Here is a 19,380-nt window from a genome sequence, read left to right as displayed (position 1 = left end):
GCCTAAGACAGATCAGGTGTATGCAATTCTAAATAGATGAGTTTTGAGACGTGATTTAAAAGTGGTGAGACGGTCCGGAGAGCAAGTGGAAGTCCATTCCAAAGTCTCGGGGCAGAACAACTAAAGGCTCTGAGTCTAATGGTAGTCAGGCGAGCAGGTGGAACAGACAGAAGGGAAGCTGAAGAAGAGCGGAGTGTAGGAAGGGGCGAGTATGTATGAAGAAGATCGGATAGATATGGAGGAACAAGGTTATGAAGCGCTTTGAAAGTGAGAAGCAGGATCTTGAAATTGACACGGAGGTGAATTGGGAGCCAATGGAGCTGTTTAAGAACAGGTGTTATATGTTCAGTGGATCTAGTTCTGGAAATAATACGAGCAGCTGTATTTTGAACTAACTGCCATTTATGGAGGGATTTATGAGGTAGACCATAGAGAAGAGAATTACAGTAATCCAGACAAGATGTGACAAGAGCATTGACAAGTATGGCGGTACTGTGTGGTGTGAGTGAGGGACGAAGACGGTTAATATTACGAAGATGAAAGTAGGAAGACCAAGTGGTATTATTTATATGTGCTGTGAAGGACAGAGTGCTATCGAGGATGACACCAAGACTTTTAACCTGAGGGGAGGGTGTGACAACAGAGTTATCAATGGATAACAAAAGACTGGTTGGAACTGTAGTCAGTTTTGATCTGGTGCCTATTAAAATGAATTCTGTTTTATTGCCATTAAGTTTAAGAAAGTTGTGAGTAAACCAGACCTTGATTTCACAGTCAGAAATGGATGTGGGTGGGAGAGTAGCTGTGGGTTTGGAGGATAGGTAGAGCTGGGTGTCATCTTGGTAGCAGTGAAACTGGATGTTATGCTTCCTAAAAATATTACCTAGGGGTAGGAGATAGATGATTACTGTCTCACTGGCCGCTCACAGTCTGTACCATCGATGCCAATAGATGCTAATCTGTGAAGGAGGATGCGGTGGGAGATAGTATCGAAAGCTGCTGTAAGGTCAAGGAGAATGAGGATGGATATAAGTCCAGAATCAGCTGCAAGCAGAAGATCATTGGTGATTTTTACTAGGGCTGTTTCTGTACTGTGACATGAACGGAAGCCGGACTGAAACTGTTTGTGCAAGTTATTTCCAGTGAGATGATGATGAACCTGTGCAGCCACTATTTTTTCAACAATTTTTGCTAGGAAAGGGAGATTCAAAATTGGCCTATAATTTTTTTGATTGGAGGGATCTGAACCATTCTTCTTCAGTATTGGGGTTATTATTGCAGTTTTAAGAGAAGAAGGAACAGAACCAGATATAAGAGAGGAGTGTACGATATTAGCAATCAGTGGGGCAAGAGACGGGAATGAGAGTTTAACAAGATTTGTCGGGAGTGGATCAAGTATACACGATGATGACTTTAAGTTAGTAATTATGGAAGATAGCTGAGTTATTGTGGGAAGTTCAAAATTGGATAGAGAGAATGACAGCTGAGAAGGACAAAAAATGCAGAACAATTGACCATTTCACAGGACGAGGGCAATTGTTGGTAAAGATTCTCAATCTTGGTGAAAAAAAAAATCCATAAATTTGTTGCAAACTGCAGCAGAGTGTGTATGTATGGCAAAGGTATCTGGGGGTTTAACAATATTATGCAATGTAGAAAACAAAGTGCAAGTGTTTCCTTCAGTGGATTCAATAACAGAGGTGTAGTAAGCAGATTTAGCATGATGAATAGCTTCTTTATAATGTTATATATGACTGAGATACATGTCCTTGTGAATAGCAAGTCCTGTTTTCCTGGAGAGATGTTCCAGGCGGCGTCCAGTAGCTTTAAGTTGGCAAATTTCAGATGAGTAGGCTACCATGGCGCATAGCGAGAGAAAGAAACAGAGTTGGTAGGTAAATTATTAATGCCATGGGAAAGAGCTGATAGATCAATGCCCCTAATATTTCTAAAAGTAATTGAGCGGTTTTGTTAATTTTTGTATAGTGGGTGACTAGCATTGAATAAAACTAATTTATGGTCTGAAAAAGGCATGTCCAATACAGCACAATTCTTAGGGGTGACACCAATACAGCAAACAAGATCCAAAATGTGTCCTTTGGAGTGTGTGGGAACGTCCATATATTGGTGTAAGCCAAAATTGTCCAGACAGGATATAAAATCTCTTGTGACTGAATTTGATGTGTTGTCCATGTGGATGTTAAAATCGCCCAGCAGTAGTATATTTGGAGATAAGAGTAGGATTACTGTCTTTACCTTACAATATAAAGCTCCTTGTGGCAGCTGTTGCTGTGATTTGGCGCAATATAAATAAAACAGAATTTAATTGAATTAGGGGTGTGGGCTGTTTGACTGATAGGCAGCTTCTAGCTGTTTGCTAGGTTTCACCTTAGCTAACTGGAAACCCTGTACCGGACCTTCAAACATATTTGTGCTGTCGGAGCCGTTTTGAAGCATTTCTGATAGACTAACATGGCTGCTTAGTGGTTAACAACAATACCAAATATTCCAGTTTTGGAGAGTGGAATTCTAGGATTTCATTTGGATGTTACTGACCACTAATTAGCAGGCATCAGGTCTGTGTGATGCTCCTATACAGTGTAGGCTGAGTTAATAGCTTAGCATTCCATTCTCTCATCCAAACACAGACACTTACAATGGGTAATGTCCAACCTTTATTTACAGTCTATGTTTATAAGAACATTTCCTCGTCAGCAGATGCGCGAGTCCATATTTCACCTGAGAGATCACGTTACAGTTTGACTTCGTCCACCTGAGTCTGTTTCTTGTCCGCCACTGTCCCTCCTATGTACAGTCCTCCCAGCTCTTCCTCCAGCTCAGGCAGGTGGGTGGAGCCCAATGGATCCACAGGACCTGCGTCCGTGTCTCCCAGCATCCTCCACCAGGGTAGCCGGCTCGCCTGGAGCATGGCGTTGTGGGCGTCACGGGCACGAGCAGCGACGGGACCCGACGGGCTCAGGAAGGTGTCAGCATCTGTCTCTGTGACAACAGAGAGGGGCGGAGCATCTGTAGAGCCAACATGTTTACTGGTTACTAATTGATCAACTGTTATTAACTGATCCGACTGATCTCAGTTTAACTCCAGATGTGTGAAGCTGTGTGTGAGTGTGTGAGGGACCTCGGAGCAGCTCCAGCTGTGTGTGCACGTGAGCCAGCAGTGCCTCTACCCGCTGCTCCTCCATCCTCTGCTGAGCTCCTGTCTGCAGCACTGACAGCAGCAGCAGCTGCACCTCCTCATGGAGGCAGGAACACTCCTCAGGAGAGACACGGAACGACTGAGGGCGCACGCACAGACACAAACACACACACACAAATCAGTAGCGTGCAAAACATCATGGGTAACAGTTGAGGACTTTTTGAAATCAATCTCGTACCTGATGTGTAGTGATGTACTCATCCACCTGCTGCTTTAGCTCCGCCCTCCGGCTGTCTGTCAAACCTTTCTGACCAATCCAGAAAGGAGGGAGGGGCGGGACTTTTGCTGCTCGTCGTTTGTGTAGAAAGCGACGCACCTGAAAGAAACGTAAGATAAGACGGAGTAAAGAGTAACCAGCTCCAGAGAATACAACTTAACAGATGTGTGTGTGTGTGTACCCCTCTCTGCAGCATCCTGACAGCTCGCTCTCGTCTGAGCATGTGCCGCTGCGTGCTGCTGTAGTGTCGTCTCTCTCTGAAGCCTCGCCAGAAGCTCTGGATCACCACAGCGGCTCGATTCTCGCACTCCTGCAGGTATGACTGCACCTGGTCTGAACAAACAAACACAGAGTCAGGTGTTTGAAACCAACCACGATCCCACCAGTTAAAAGCAGAACCCTAAATCAAACTTCTGTTCAGCCTTCACTGAACAAAATTAGAAAAAAAAAATTTCATTATTTTGAAACAAATCTTCCACATGAGAACACAAAAATGTCCCCAGACTCTCTTTCATTATGATTTCCATCCATCCATCCGCTTATCTTTTTCAGGTTTGCGCTGGGGGGGGGCACTGGAGCCTATCCCAGCTGCCTTAATGCAAAAGGCAGGGTACATCCTGGACTGGTCCCCAGTCTGTCGCAGGGCATTGATGATTCATTTCATTTAGATGAATCATCGTAGCGGTTTAGCTGAAAAACGAACACTAAACTTCATGACAGAAATATTGGGCTGTGCAGGAAAATTGGAGATTATAAACCCTGTGAGGTACAGGCGTCTCCTTTATAAGATTTTAAAATCTGCTCTCAGGAATTCTTTCTTTCTAAAACGCAGACTTCATGAGTTTAACAGAAACTAAAGACAAACCCAGAGAGATGGCGCTCTGAGTCTGAACAGGAGGGATTTTAAGGTTTAGTGATTTCTACATTGCCTCGTGGTTTCAGGTGCTTTGTGTCTCTCACCTGCTGGAAGCAGCTGCAGCAGCTGTCTCTGTTTCTGGTGGAACCTCCTCCTTGCCTGCTGACGTCTCACACACACCTGAAAACAGCACGGCGAACAAGCTTTAGTAAATATAACACACACAGCCTTCAAATTAAAAATGTAACTCTGGGAATAGCTAAGGGGGATTTAGAAGAATAGAAGAATTAACAGTTTTGTCATATGAATCAGAAAGGTTCACCTGATACTTGAGCTCCTCCTCCCACAGCTGCGCCTCCTTCTGCTGCTGCTGCTCCCTTCTCCGAGCCCTGACACACAAACACACACAGGTTGAACTATAGGCATCTGTGAGGTTGCTTTGATCCAAGCTCCTGCTTGTTTCCAGCTCTTTTGTTTTTTAATCCTCTGACTCTTTTAATGTAGCTTTGCATGATTAACAGTTTAAAATAATCCCTATTTATTATATATTCATCTTATACTGGGCCCCATCAGTTCTGTCTGATAAATTAAATTCTAGATTAGTTTGCCATGAAGTCTTACAGTTTGAAACCTCCAGTTTGATAATTGGTTTAAGGTAGGCGGGGCTTCTGTGCTCTCATGTTGGCTAAACAACAGGAAGTAGTCACCTGTACTTCCTCTGCAGGACACTGACGGCTCTGTTGAGACTCTTCACTCTGCGTCTGGTCTTATACGACCTCCAGGCTGCTTGGATCACACATGCCGCCCGCACATGCTCACTACTCCCCTGCACATAGACAGCAGGGGTCAGAGGTCAAGCCAAGTATTCTCTCTCATGCTATTTTAAATTTATTTATATGGCAGGAAATAATCTGTCCTACATCCAGGAGACAAATAAAAGAATAAGTAAATAAAATAATTATTTCAATAAAATAGGTAAACAATGTAATCCATATTCAGCTTTACAGTGTCAAATGTTTTAAAATAATGAGAGAGAAAAATTTAAGCTACCAAAGTATATTTTGTTAATGAAATTAAAAATAATTATTTTAATATCCCAAATAAGGCACTTAAATATAAAAATATAGTTTTAATTAAATAACTAATAATAAAATTAATATATTTTATTTAATTGAAAACTTGTTTAAATTTGTATTTGAAAAACAATTAAATACTACATTTTTTTGTTAACATAAAAACATTTAAAATGAAAGAATACTAAAAATATATATTTTTAAAAATCGGTTTTATTTTTCACAATATTTTTACATATAATGTTAGAAAAAATGTAAATAATAAAAAAACATTTAAAAATATATTTTTGTTTAAGAAATAAATAAAAATATTAAATAAACCAATAAAATATTTTGAATACACTTAAAATTTAGCAGAGAATTATTTTTTTCCTTTAAAAACAATGTCAGAACAAAAATATTTTTATGACTTTAATAATTAACAAAGCGAACCCACCTGTGTTTGACTAACGACATCCTTCTCTGATTGGATAAGAGCGATCAGCTGATCAATGCCCCGGTCGAAGCCCCGCCCCCTCCAGTCTTTGTGCAGCAGGCTGTCCAGACCTGCAGACGCACAAACACACAGTGACCTCTGACCTTTCGGCTGCTGTGACACACTTACACATGTGCTATGTCCCAATTCAGCTGCATCCTTCGGAGGCTGCATTGGGAGGCCGATTACATCACAGCCAGGCGACGAATGCTGTCCCAGTTCGAAGGCTGCTCCAAATGCAGCCAACAAATGCATCCTTCATTTCCCCGAATTTGAAGGATGGGTCGGGTGTATCCTTCGTGGCCCAGAATTCATAGCGCAGCTCAACCAATTCCAGTTTCCAACAATGGTGGGAGCTACTTAGTTGTAATATTGCTCTTATTAACCTTTATTAATTAAATTATTATTTATAATATTTTTATAATAATATAGAAATACTTTTCAAACACCGCAATGGCAGAGGAGCGAGGCTAAAGAGTTTGAAATATTACTCTTTCTGGGTCACAAAATAAACTTTTAACATTTTTTCAGGCAAAAATGTAGCTGTGTAAAGTTCAAATATCTGCTTGGTTTATCGAGACATCACATATTTGCAAAATTGCTGTGACATTTTTGGAGACCTCTGTTACCCACCAGCTTGATAGCTGACCAGGTGGTCAAGGCTCACTAGAGCCGGCCAGAATACTGGACTCCCATCACATCGTTTTCTGACCCTGCGCAGTCTTTCGCTACTCAGGTTAAACATGATATAGAAGTAATATGTTATTGTTTAATAAATCGGTTTGGCTGAGATTAAAGTTATAGTTTTCACACAGCTGAATAAACGTTAAACAGAAAACTGATTAAACAGAAGTGTGAGATGGTCTAGAATTTACTCCAATGTCCTGTTATATTTTAGATAGCCAAAAGCAGACAGCTGAGTTTATTAAACTCCGCTGAGACAGCGGTGACGCAACAGCCTTGCACTTCCGGCCTTCTCGGTCTTTGGACCTGGCCTTCGTGGTCTACGTGGGCTGGGTCCTCCGATGCATTCAGGATGCTGCCCCTGGATTGGCACACAGCCCTCAAGAGACTACTGACCTCTGAAGCTGAGGAGGAGGGGCCGGAGGCAGCGGCCCAGCTGACTGGCCATAAGAAGGATCAATCTGAGGGAGGCCCCTCCCACCGTAGAGTCAGAACTGAGAGCTAATTGGCCAATGGCCTCGTTGAGCAGCAGAAGTATGGAATCGTCACTCAACCCAGACAGGAAGTCGCTGCAGGGAGAAGAACAAGCTCAGTAGTGGTCAAAGGAGCTTGCAAAGAAAAGCGTCTGGACTTGTTTAAGTTACTTGAAGACGTTTCACCTCTCATCCGAGAAGCTTCTTCAGTTCTAAGGTCAAAGGACAACTGTTTGCCTTTCCTGGAACACAGGAGAGGCACATTGTGCACATTGAAGAGAATGGCAACCTCAACATCGAAGTTTACCGGAAGCCCACACACATGGACCAGTACCTCCTCTTTGACTCCCATCACCCTCTGGAACACAAACTTGGAGTAATTAGGACCCTACACCACCGGGCAGAACATGTTCCCTCCAAGCCTGAAGGAAAAAAGAAGGAACACACACTGTCATGGTCCGTGGTCCTGTGTCTGTGGAATGCGTGATGCTCGGGTAGCCACACCCCCGGGCTGGGCCATCACCAGCACACCTGCTCTCCATCACGGTGATTACACGGAGATCCACTTAATCCGGCGCTGACGGATGCTCCACGCCAGTCCGTTAGTCATCCCCACAGTGGTAACCAGACTTCCACGAAAAGTGTGCATTCTCTTCTGCTTGGAACTTTGTTTAACCTGCCTACTTCTGTCCAGGTTTCTACTCGGCATCTGCTACCTGCCTGTCCTCCGGCTCAACTGGATCTCGCGGTGCTCACCTGGCCCACTCGCCATTCCCACGGACTTCCTGCCCCCACGGACTGCCACACTTCCCTCCCGAGCTCCCACGGTCCCGTTCTATCGTAAGCCCCTACTCTAACTCAGTCCTGATATGTTTTCCCCGCTTCCTGGCTCCCTAGTAATCATCTCCCCTTTCTATTGCAGCCCCCCGCCGTCCCGATCCCGGCTTCCTCGTGTCATTGTTTCCCCGGGTTTTTAGTTTCTGTTTTGCTCTCTAATTTCCCCGGGTCGCCTTTCGTTGTTTCAATAAAGTGTCTTTCTGTTAGCTCGGAGTCTGCGCCTGGATCCTTTCGTGCCCGCGCACCACGGCCCATGACACACACATAAAGGAAGCACTCAAAACGTGCGGCTATCCTAAATGGGCGTTCTTAAAGTCAGCAAAAAGGCACAGAAAAGAAGATCAGACACCAGCGAGGGAGGATAAGAAAGACAGACGCAAAAACATTGTCATCCCCTATGTAGCCGGTGTATCAGAAAAACTCAGGAGAGTTTTCTCCAAGCACAACATCCCGGTGTATTTCAGACCCAGCAACACGCTCAGACAAAAACTGGTTCACCCGAAAGACAAAACGCCAAAACACAGACTTAACAATGTGGCGTATGCTGTACAGTGCAGCGAGAAATGCCCAGACCTCTACATTAGAGAGACCAAACAGCCACTTCACAAGCGCATGGCACAACACAGAAGAGCCACCTCCACAGGACAAGACTCAGCAGTCCATCTGCATCTTAAGGATAAAGGACACTCTTTCGAGGATGCCAATGTTCACATTTTGGACAGAGAGGACAGATGGTTTGAAAGAGGAGTGAAAGAAGCCATCTATGTCCACTGTGAGCGACCATCTTTGAACAGAGGCGGTGGTTTACGACACCAACTCTCTGCCATCTATTATCCAGTTTTGAGATCCCTTCCCAGACGCCTTAACGCCCACTCACATCCTGGGCCATCTGACCTCAGGAATTCGCATGATAAGGTGGGGCCAGGTTTCACAATGAACTCACCCGAAACTCTGGCTGATTCGGACCCACACCCAGTTTCACACCTTGGCTCAGGCGATTAGAGGATCATCAGGGGGTCCTTTTGTCCCTCTGTGGGGGGATACTCCCACTAGGTTTAAATCTGGGACTCCCCACCATTTGACCTTAGAACTGAAGAAGCTTCTCAAATGAGAGGTGAAACGTCTTCAAGTAACTTAAAGAAGTCCAGATGCTTTTCTTTGCAAGCTCCTTTGACTACGATGACCTGGATGACTGAGAACCTTCACAGACAAGCTCAGTAGTGACAACATTTTAATCTAAAGTTTTCAGATGCTTCTTTCTTACAGGTCAGTGATGTGACAGACGGGGTCCGTCTGAATAAACTTTATCGACACAGTCACAGACAGGAGGTGGTGTGTTACCTGTTGGCCGTGCAGGTTTGAATCCACATCTGGACACAGAGCAGAGACACAGTGACATCATCACACACCTGGATCTGCTCATAGTGGATGGAGCTGAGGACTAGACACACACACACAAACACAGTAAGGTTAAACACAGTTCCCGTGGGTCTTTTTAGTACTGAAAGCTGCAGGTTTAGTAGTCAACTGACCTTTCTCTGTGAGGTGAGTGTGAGCGGCGAGCAGCCAGCCGACAGAGTCCATCACCTTCCTGAGGAGAGACACATTCTGACACACACACACACAGAAAGATTTACATCCTCAATCTGACTGCAGCTCAGCTCAAACATCCACCAAATCAAGCTTCTCACCTCCGTTCGGTTCACCAGCTGAGCAGCCAATGACAGCAGAGCATCCACGACTGACGGCAGGAAGAGCCGATGAAAGGTCTCAGAGTGTGGGCCAGGCTCCACCCCCACACAGCAGGAGCTGCAGACAGACAGACAGGTGTGGGATCGCCATCCTCCTTCAAATAAATCCTCAGTTTAAAGTGAAGCTGTGATCTCAGGTTACCTGGTGAGGTGGGCCAGTGTAGCAGCGGCACTCAGGTCGCCCCACAGGCTGCTGGGATGCAGAGACAGAACACGGACGCAGTGGATCAGCACGCCGCTCAGATACAGCTGAGACTTCAGCCGAGTCAGCTCGCCACTGTTCACGTGGACAGCTGCCGAGTTCAGAGCATCTAACACAGGAAATGTAAGATAAAAAGAGTTGTACATGCTCTTATTCTGAAATTTTGTTTGACAGAGGAACTGACAGGAAGTGAGCCTCTCACTGTTTAAGCTATCATTCAGCAGTCTGAGTTTTTCCACCGGGGTCAGGTGTTCATTCTCCAGCTGCCCCTTCAGCTCCAACACCAGCTCATTCTCCTCTTCCTCGGGCTTCTTCTTCACCTCCATCACCTCCAACTTCCTGTAAACACAAAACAATAATTTCCAAAATATCTGATACAAAACATAAATACCATAATTTTGTTTTTAAAAAGAATGATAAATAATAAAAACATTAAAATAGCAATTTGATAGCATTTCAATTATATTTTAAAAAATACAGTAATTTTATTTGAAACATTAAGTCTGTATTAAATTTTTCAAAACATTAGATGTTAAATTAAGCTAAAAATAAAAGGGAGTTCTTTACCTTTTATTGCAGATAGAAATGGTAAAATAAACTATAACCGTTTAAAAGATTACAATCATTTCTGTTCATTTAAATTTGTTAGCATTTTTATTAACTTATATTTCATTTATATATACAGCACATTGAATTTGTCACTTTTTTGGGGGGAGGGGGCGCTCTAGCAGCTAAATTGATTAAAGTGATTACAGTTTTTTCTGAATGCTTAAACCCTAACTGTGATTCCTGTAGCACAATCTCTAAAACTATCCAGACTTATAGCAAAACCACTCACTGAGTTTGCAAAACTAAAAGCACAAAAACTGCTTTGCACTCAGTTTGCAATTTTGTAACACACACTTTGCAAAACTGTAGGCACAATTCACTGCACAACACTCAATTACCAAATTTCCAACACACTCCTAGCAAAAGTATACACATGTATGGCTATCATTAACACTAATTTGCCAACTGTCTGGCACACTTTCACATGTGAAAACTTTTTTAGATAATTAGTTCACTTTGCAATCAGCCTAAGCACTATAATACAGGTAAGCTGTGTGTGCGGAGTACAATGGAGGGAGCAGAAAGAGTGAGAAGTAGAGGAGGCCGAGGAAGAGGATGTGGAGGTGAAGAAGTAGGATGAAGAGGACGACAAGGACAAGGAGGAGCAAGAGGAAGACGAGGAGGGGGGAGAGGAAGATGAGAAGGGGGGAGAGGAAGGGTAGGAAGAGTAAGAAATAGAATTGCTGATGACATCAGAGCTACAATAGTGGACCATGTAATCAACCGTGGAATGACCCTGAGGGTAGCTGGCCAACGGGTCCAGCCTAACTCGAGCCGCTACACTGTAGCAAGTACCATAAGGACATCTTGAAATGAGAATCGGTTAGTACAGTCACAAAGATTTGTAGCACTGCCATATGCCAATGAGAAACACACCGATACCATTGATGTAAAAATACTGAAATTGTTACTTTACAGAATTGCTAGATGACCAGATGCTGGGGGCAGAAGAAGCATGTTCACTGCAGACCAAGTAACCCATATAGTCATTATGGCGATTGCAAATAATCCTAGACTTGGAAATAAACACTTGTGTTTGTTTTGATGTGTTTGAATAAACACCAGAACTTGAAGTTTGGATCCCTCTATGCTTATGGATCTATGACAGAAGTATGAGCTCAAACTGACATAGCCTACCTTGTGCACAGAGAAAGCAAAAGCCAGATGTGTTTTGTATTCATACCATCAGTGTGCAGTTGGCGCATTGTGTGCTTAGTAGATGATGGCTTGTGTGTACTGTTTGATACGGAAACACCATTTTTACGAAGGTGTGAAGAGTTAATCTAGCTGTGTTTGCTTTTGCAAGAGAACTACAATGTTTTGATTATTGGGTGACAGGTTTTCTTATTTGTGTGAAGAGTTTTGCAAAATTAGCCAATAGTTACAAAAAATGTGCTTAAGCAATCAGAAAAAACTGTAAAATAGAATTAAAACTTCTAATTACAAGAATTAACATACCTAAATCTTAGACACCAAAAATAGTTTTTTAATATATTAGTTCAACTATTCCTAATGTGTTTAAATATTTCCAAACCGTTAAACCTTTTAAAAGTTCCACAAATTACAAAATAATATTAAAAATGTTGACAGAAGCACTTGGGTTAAACTTTTAAGAGTTAAAAAAGTCCCAAAGTGTGAAAAAAATCTATTTAGGAGTTCATATAAAGGGTATAAATATTATAGTCTTAGAACGTCTCGAAATGACCCTCTTCGGTCTCTGTAGAGAGAAAATTCATAATGCAGGAAATCAGTGCACTATAAAAAAGTGCTCTCATTTCCATCTGAAATTCTGTGTGATGGTGCAACACGCTCTCAGGTAAAGTGGCTTTAAAGTACAGGTACACAAAGTAAAGCCCCGCTAAAGCTAATACAGACAGAAGTGTTTCCGGTGTGTCTGCAGAGCCTCACCTGACTCGTGTTTGTCGTCTCAGCTAACAGTTTGATACCACTGAGTGACTCAAGCGGTTACATTAGCCGTCTACATAGCACTTATGGTCACTCGCTGAGTTACAAACCTTCACTTAAAAACTCAAGAAACGGCGACTATTATCTAACGAGCTAGTTCTGTTAGCTGTTAGCACAGAGTAAGCAAACGACTCCTCTGTTACTACGGTAACATGACGTCATGACGCAGCGACGGCACACACCCCTCTGCAGTAAAGTTTCATTCAGGAAAAAAACAACTTTAATGAAAATCTTTATTTAAACGTTTAAACATGTTAAAATAACAAAAATATAAATAGAAAATTAAAGTGAAAATATTTTTTTTTCATGTCTTAAAAATAATTTTAAATATTGCAAGTGGCATTTGGTGAAATTAGTGAAATATTTTAACACAATTTATGTGTTGTAAAAATCAAGTAATCATCAAAAACTTCTGCTATACTTTCAAGATATATAATTATTAGTATTTTAATATATGTGAAAAATTAAAAAAAAAATTATATTATAATATAAGATATATAATTATAATATTGTGGAAAAAATAAAGCACAGTTAAAAATACAAAAAATTCCATATTAAAAGATATCAACAAATTGAAAGAAAAAAATTAACTGTATAAGAATTAATGAGTCTAGTAATAAGGTTTAAAACAACTTTATTTTTAGAAAGTCTATTGTTATTTAATTCATTATAACTTATGTATATTTAATGCTGTTTAAATTTTTTTTTATTAAAATTATTAAATGAGTAGAAAAATATTAGAAGTGCATGAAATATATTCTAAAAATTTCACAAAGATGGTCAGATATTAAAATAAGAAAGTACTTGTGCAGCTTAATGAATAGAATAACAATTTATTTTCCGAGTAAAAGGAGATTAAAAATGTGAAACTAAACTGATTTAAAGGTGAAACCCTGTTGCTGTTAATCACAGCTCTTTTATCCTGTTTGGTTTTAATCCCGCAGTTTGAGGTCAGTCTGCTGTTTGCTTCTCTCTCCTGCAGGTGGCGCTGCAGCTTTATTCATTCAGCTGTGTAGGTTCCTCTGCTGCTCAGCTTCACTTCAAACATATTATTGTACATTTCTTCGCACTTTATTTTCTCTTCATTTCTGAGGAGGTTTGCTATCTTTTCCCTTCAGACGTTTGCAGCTGTGTGTGACTTCTTTGCGTTTTCTGAGTCATGTGAAATAAATCTTTAACTTTCTGATTTGTTGGAGAACATCTCACAAGTGTGTTATTATCATTATTATAATTGCTTATGTTAATTCATTTATGATTTAACGATGTATTATTTGCACATTAATAAAGGGATTTCATTGCTAACAGCATTCAGTATGACAAGAATATAATCTAAAGAATGAAAACAGCAGAGCAGTACAGTGTTTAGCATTGTTGGCCCACATCAAGAAAGTTTTGGGTTTGAGTCCAGGACCGACTGTGTTTTGTCTGTGTGGAGTGTTGTCCCACTGTGGGTTCTCTCCAGGGTATATACCAGTTCTATGGCTGCTGGGAACGGCTTCAGTCTCCCCTGGACCCTGAATTTATAAATAAGAATATGGATGGATAAAAAATATATGTTAATATAATATAAAATAATATATAAGAAAGTATATGATGGAAAACGTCTATAATATGAGAATAATACATAATCTAGAAAAATCTAGAAAATATTAAATATGCCTACAATAATAAATTGATATTAGCATATAATATATGTTTTAAAATTAAATTCTAATATAATTAAAAAATGCGATAAAAGTTATACGATTAATTTAATGTAAACATAACGTAATTTAAAAAGTAATACACACAAAACAATATATATTTTTTAATTATGATATAAAAATTTTAACCTAAATCTAAAATAATCTGCAATAATAAAAAGTATCTAGAAAATATAAACAAGAAAAAACAATTAATCTAATACGACATATTATAAAGTGAAAATAAAAAAATTAATATAATTAAAAAATAAAAATGTGTGCTAAAATTATTATATATTTAAAATAATGTTAAAAATGATATGAAATACTCTAAATATAATAGAGTTTAAAATAAATATGTTAAATAAGAGGATAATATAATAAATATATTATAATTAATATAATTTAATATAATATAATAAAGTGGAGGCTGAGTAAGCCGATGGCGTCAGCCTCCGTCACGTTAACGGGAGCCGCGCTCGTAGTACCGACGGCAGCCTTAACGTTATAGTAACGGGGGGTGAGCAGGGGGTGGGGAGCGGTGCAGCAGATGCTGCAGCCCTCGTGCATAGCGCCCCCCTCCATCTCTCCGGTGCGCCTGCGTGCTGAGACACACACCGACACAGAACGTCCGTCCGCCTGGACCGACAGGAGGAGAGAGAGAGAGAGACTGAGGGGGGGATACCGGGGGCAGTAACGGTAACGGAGGCAGTAACGGTGACGTGATGTGATGCGATGCCGCGCGGGATCACGGTAACGTAAGAACAGCAGCAGCAGCAAGAGGAGGAGGAAGAGGAGGAGGAGGACAGTCGAGGCTGAGCCGGGGAGGATGCAGTAGTGATCGGTACCGGGAGGAGGGGAACACATCCGACCGAGCCTGCACCGACCCGATCTGATGTAAAGCAGCAGGGATGGACGGGTAGGCAGGGAGGAGGCGCGAGGAGCGGAGCGAGCGACGGTACATAACGGAGGAGAGAGCGCGAGGAGGAGGAGGAGGGCGGCGGAGCAGCGCGAGGAGGAGGAGGGAGGATGAATCCGGTGGATGGAGGAGGAGAAGCGGGCCCGGACGGCCTGGCGACGGCAGGTAGGGTGTGTGTGTGTGTGTGTGAGTGAGTGTGTGTGAGAGAGAGAGCTGCTGTCGCCATGATGCCTCCACATCCGCCCATTGACTCAGTGTGTGTGTGCCCTATATGCTACATACCATGAATGTGTGTGTGTGTCAGCATCTCTCTGTCCTGTCGCTCAGATGTGTGTGTGTAGGGGGTCCCACCAAGGAGGATTATGGGAAGGCCTCCTTGCTTATTGAACATGTGTGTGATGTAATGTAGTGTGTGTGTATTTTATATTCTAACACTGAAACACTGTATCTAGAGGTGGAGGCAGCAGGAGCTGTGCAGGAGCCCCCGAAACCTCCAGCCCCCCCAACCGACCCCACGAACACACTGAGGTCTATATGTTGGAGGCAAGCTGCTCCTCCAGCTCGTTTTGATCTCTCTCTGTCTCCTTTTTTCTTTCTTTCTTTCTTTCTTTTTTTTTTTTTACAAAGTTTGCTCAAACAATCGTCAAACAATCGTCTTTCCAGGCAAATGCAGATAGAGCACCAAAAACTGCAGTTCCCCAAATGTCCACTGGAGGCAGGCTCCAGCAGTGAGTCAGTCCTCATAGACTCCCATGTTAAAATATCTACCTGTACAACAGAAATACACATGGTTGCAGCTGCTGTAGAGGCTTAAAGTTTGCATTGTGAGGGGTGTGGCCTCTTTGACTGACAGGTAGATGGCGACCCAGGCAGCCCAGCTCAGCAAAGCAGCTAAATGGAGTCCCCGAACAGGACATCTGGACCATGTTTGTGCTTTTGGCTGCTGTGCAATCAGGCTGTAAATTTTTATATAAACCTGCAGACAGAAAACATCGAAGGACATATTTGAGAGGCTCCAACCAGTGGTAACTACTACCAGCCCATCTGGGAATCTGGGAATAATCAACTATTTTAGTGTATATATCTGGACATACAGTAAAACAGAGGCTGTTATCACCCAGCAGTCATAACAGTTATTATGACTGTTGGGTCACCTTTCACCCCTCCAACTTCCATCTCCTTAAGCTGGATAAGCTGTTAAAAACAAAAAAAACCAAATTTGACATAATATCACAGAAATTGGAGAATGTTCAACATCCACATTTAAGAAGCTGCTGCCTGAAAATGTGTAATTAAAAATGACACAAAAAATGATCCATCACTTAGCAAATGTAATGGATTTTCTGACTTTCCTGAAGCTTTTCTGAGATGAACGTGTGATTGTTTCTTATTTATTTTAATGATCAGGACTGCAGCTAATTATTTTCCCCGCTGATCAATCCGCTGATGATTTCCTCTTCGGCTGTGTGAAGTGGCTGAGAAAAAGCAAAAAGGGAAAAAGGAGAAGCAGCGAATCCTCGTACTACAGAGGATGAAAATGTGCTTGATCTAAATAAAGCTGCAGTAGAGGGACGAGTTAACATGAAAAGGAAATACTTGAAGTACAAGTACCACAAATCTGCACTACAGCACGGTGTCCATCTGAACTATGTATAGTAGGTGGATGGGTTTAATACAGCACATATTAGTCTTAATTTTTCTTAATATAATGAAAAAGTGATATTAAGGCAAATGAAGCCCGGAAGACTTATTGTCATTTTGAAAGATTTACTGCTTTTCTCTGCAACTGGTTTGGTTTCTTGTTGCTTTATGGGCTAAATAATGAAATAAAACCAGAGTTAACAGATTCATTTATAGTGAAACCAGACATTAAGTTCTCTAGTGTCATCTTTTAGGGTTTTGGGGGGTATAATTGGTGAATTGGTTGTGCTTCCTAAAAATGGTCCACCAGTTAAAGCTGGTTACGATAGTGTAATGTCTTGCTGTGATATGACCCTTTGATTGTCTGTGATTGACTGGTGCTTTTGATATCCCAAATCCATCTGATAACTTCTGTCAGGATTGGTCTGAAGATCATCTGTGCCAAATTTAGTGCCAGCTGGAAAAAAAAATTGTGGCCTCAGGAAAAGTTTGAACTTTTTCTTTGAACTCACCTTGATCTAAGGAATTCAGCATACCCCATGACGAAAATGGATAGATGATTCAGAAGTTACTTGTCTAAACACACCTCCAGCTTTAATCCTAGAGATCGGCTAAAGACCCAATAAACACTGGTCATTAGAGAACTAGTTGGTGGTTGCTGGCAATTGGTTGGTTGCAAAGCGGTATATGGTGGTGCATCAAAAACCTTTTTGTGATTGTTTTAGGTGCTCTAAGATTACTGCAGTTGCCCATTGTTTGTCATTGAACACCATCTTGTTTGCAAACACTTGCCAACTACTTGCCAAGAAGCACTGAAGCTGTGAAATGTTTGACTGTGATTGAGAATGTTCACCTTTTTGAAACATGTTGGTTGCGACAGTAAGACTTTTACTTTGAAGATACGATTTGTACTTCACTTTGTACAGTTTTAAAAGCACTCAGAGAGTAAATGGTGAGTTTTTGCAGACAAGTCAGTGTTTTCCATGCAAATTGTAGGCCACCATCTCAATCTATTAGCGACCAAATCAATCACAATCAGTGTTTTTAGTGTAGCACCGTATACCTTTTGAGAGGTACCGTAAACCAACAACCACTTGCCCACCAGTGATGGAATAAACTCTGTGTTTATCAACTGGTCTCTATTTTTCTGAGTAGGTACTAGTGGATAAAGGCTACACATGGCTGTCTGACTGAGGCTTATACGCCAAAATTTAGCACGCTTTACGTCTCCACAAACATTTCTGTGAGCTGGCGCCGTAGATTTTGTTTAATTCTTCAGAGGACTTAACCTTGGCGGAGGTAATTTCAGAATGTGTACTGAATAATGAAAGTAATCAGAAGCTTTTTTTGATGATCAGTTAATCAGCTTCTCATATTTGAACATACAACTATTTTCATGACCTTGGCAGAGGTAATTAGGAGCTGCATAATGACACTTAAAAAAAAAATTAATAAAAGCTTCTCGGATATACTTGCAGCTTTCCTTTATTGAATCTCAGACTGTTGGTCTGAGAAAACAGGACATCACAGTGAACTTGAAAAAAATATTTTCTAAACGTTTACTTACCGAAAGATTGAAGAGATAGTTGAAAAACCAATCCGAAGATTATTTAATATAGTGAAATGCGACCTTAGTCTACAGTTCACAAACTGTGGTATGATATGACTATGAATAAGCATAATAAAGCCTAAGGCTAGTGGACCAAACAGCCTTATTAGCTTCACAAATTTCACTGCTGCCCTTCAGTAGTGGTTGGGATTCATTTTGGTGAATCAAACATAGCATAGTAAGAGCCAAATATTGTTCAGCTACAAGAGTGAAACTTGTTTCTTCACGAAATCTCGTCAAAAGAGCAAAATTAGGCCAGCAAGGAATCTAGGAAGAAGTAGAATTCCTGAAATCAGTGCCTCAAAGGAATAAAACATATAATAATTTCTAATGGCAGCTAATGATAATAAACACAACCAATAAAACTAGAAACCAGAAGAAAATAAAACAGAACTGCAAAAAGTGGCTGTTGCACAGAGGCATGCATTAACCAAGCAGACCATCCATGAGACAAACCAGACTGTGTTTTTAGAACCACACAAATGTCAAAAGGCATTAAAGGCTTTGTTGTTCCAATTAAATATGCTGGGATGTACAGAATATAAGGAACACCGAGGAGGCTTTACAAGGATATAGCTCGACAACCTTGCTAATGTTTTGCTGATAGTAGCAAGAAAATCTATGTGAAGATGTAAAGAGCAGCACCAGTCAGATATGGTTCAGGACATGTGCTCAGCAGGCAAACTGACCTGAATTTTGAGGGTTATGGGAAACATTTCTGACAGAAAGCAGAATTAGAAATTTCTTCTGATTTCTTCCGTTGCATATTAAAAACCTAAAAATAAAGTGTTGGATAAATAAAAAAAATAAAATAACCCAGCCATGGGTTAAAATGACTACAAACCTAACATATGGATATAGGAAAAGCTGGATTACCAGCAGGGAAAAGTGGGACACAACCCCACGGGTCCCCAAAGGGACCCGTGGTGTCTGTTTGGCAAGCTCCCTGTGGTAATTTAAATATTTGCCACAGCTGTAGCTCAGTGGTTTAGAGCAGGTTGGCCATCATTCACAGGGTTGGTTGCTCAGTCCCAGCAGCCTCTTCATGTTTTGGACAAAAGCGCTGCTAAATGGATGTGATGTACTTATCTTTTCTGCTAGACTGTTATCAGGCAATTGACCATGAAGGAAAACTGCATCTCATCAGCGTCATTATGAATTACAGCATCT

The 19,380-nt window shown here is 41.3% G+C and overlaps 2 protein-coding genes across 4 annotated transcripts in view; one reads left to right on the top strand and one right to left on the bottom strand.

The window, feature by feature from the left end:
• Positions 1-2,752: 2,752 nt before the first annotated feature.
• On the bottom strand, positions 2,753-12,430 carry iqcb1 (IQ motif containing B1). Its single transcript, XM_085348505.1, has 15 exons — positions 12,303-12,430; positions 9,988-10,124; positions 9,726-9,894; positions 9,524-9,641; positions 9,365-9,440; positions 9,174-9,273; positions 6,919-7,091; positions 5,800-5,909; positions 4,998-5,116; positions 4,613-4,679; positions 4,395-4,470; positions 3,616-3,767; positions 3,396-3,533; positions 3,140-3,296; positions 2,753-3,027 (listed from the first exon to the last, which is right to left on the bottom strand). The coding sequence occupies exons 2-15, from the start codon at positions 10,109-10,111 to the stop codon at positions 2,753-2,755; spliced, it is 1,854 nt and encodes a 617-aa protein (XP_085204631.1). The 5' UTR covers positions 10,112-10,124; positions 12,303-12,430.
• Positions 12,431-15,070: 2,640 nt separating this feature from the next.
• LOC146607974 (kalirin-like) overlaps positions 15,071-19,380 on the top strand; it is a 53,246-nt gene continuing 48,936 nt past the window's right edge. For all 3 annotated transcript variants that reach the window (XM_085348449.1, XM_085348450.1, XM_085348448.1), the window contains exon 1: positions 15,071-15,125. In XM_085348449.1, coding sequence (XP_085204575.1) covers positions 15,071-15,125 — 55 coding nt within the window. The remainder of the gene's footprint in view (positions 15,126-19,380) is intronic.

This window comes from Diplotaxodon limnothrissa, linkage group LG23, assembly GCF_057381915.1.
Source record: "Diplotaxodon limnothrissa isolate DT_005_m linkage group LG23, D_limnothrissa_male_GT1.1, whole genome shotgun sequence".
In the NCBI taxonomy this organism is placed as follows: Eukaryota; Metazoa; Chordata; class Actinopteri; order Cichliformes; family Cichlidae; genus Diplotaxodon; species Diplotaxodon limnothrissa.
Note: the sequence above shows the minus strand (reverse complement) of the source record. Positions and strands in the feature narration are given on the sequence as shown.

Coding starts and splice junctions, on each gene's coding strand:
- iqcb1 (XM_085348505.1), bottom strand. CDS start 10,111: ATGGAGGTGAAGAAGAAGCCCGAGGAAGAGGAGAATGAGCTGGTGTTG. Junction 9,895..9,987: donor GCTGAATGATAGCTTAAACA/GTGAGAGGCTCA, acceptor TTCCTGTGTTAG/ATGCTCTGAACTCGGCAGCT. Junction 9,441..9,523: donor AGCTGGTGAACCGAACGGAG/GTGAGAAGCTTG, acceptor TGTGTGTGTCAG/AATGTGTCTCTCCTCAGGAA.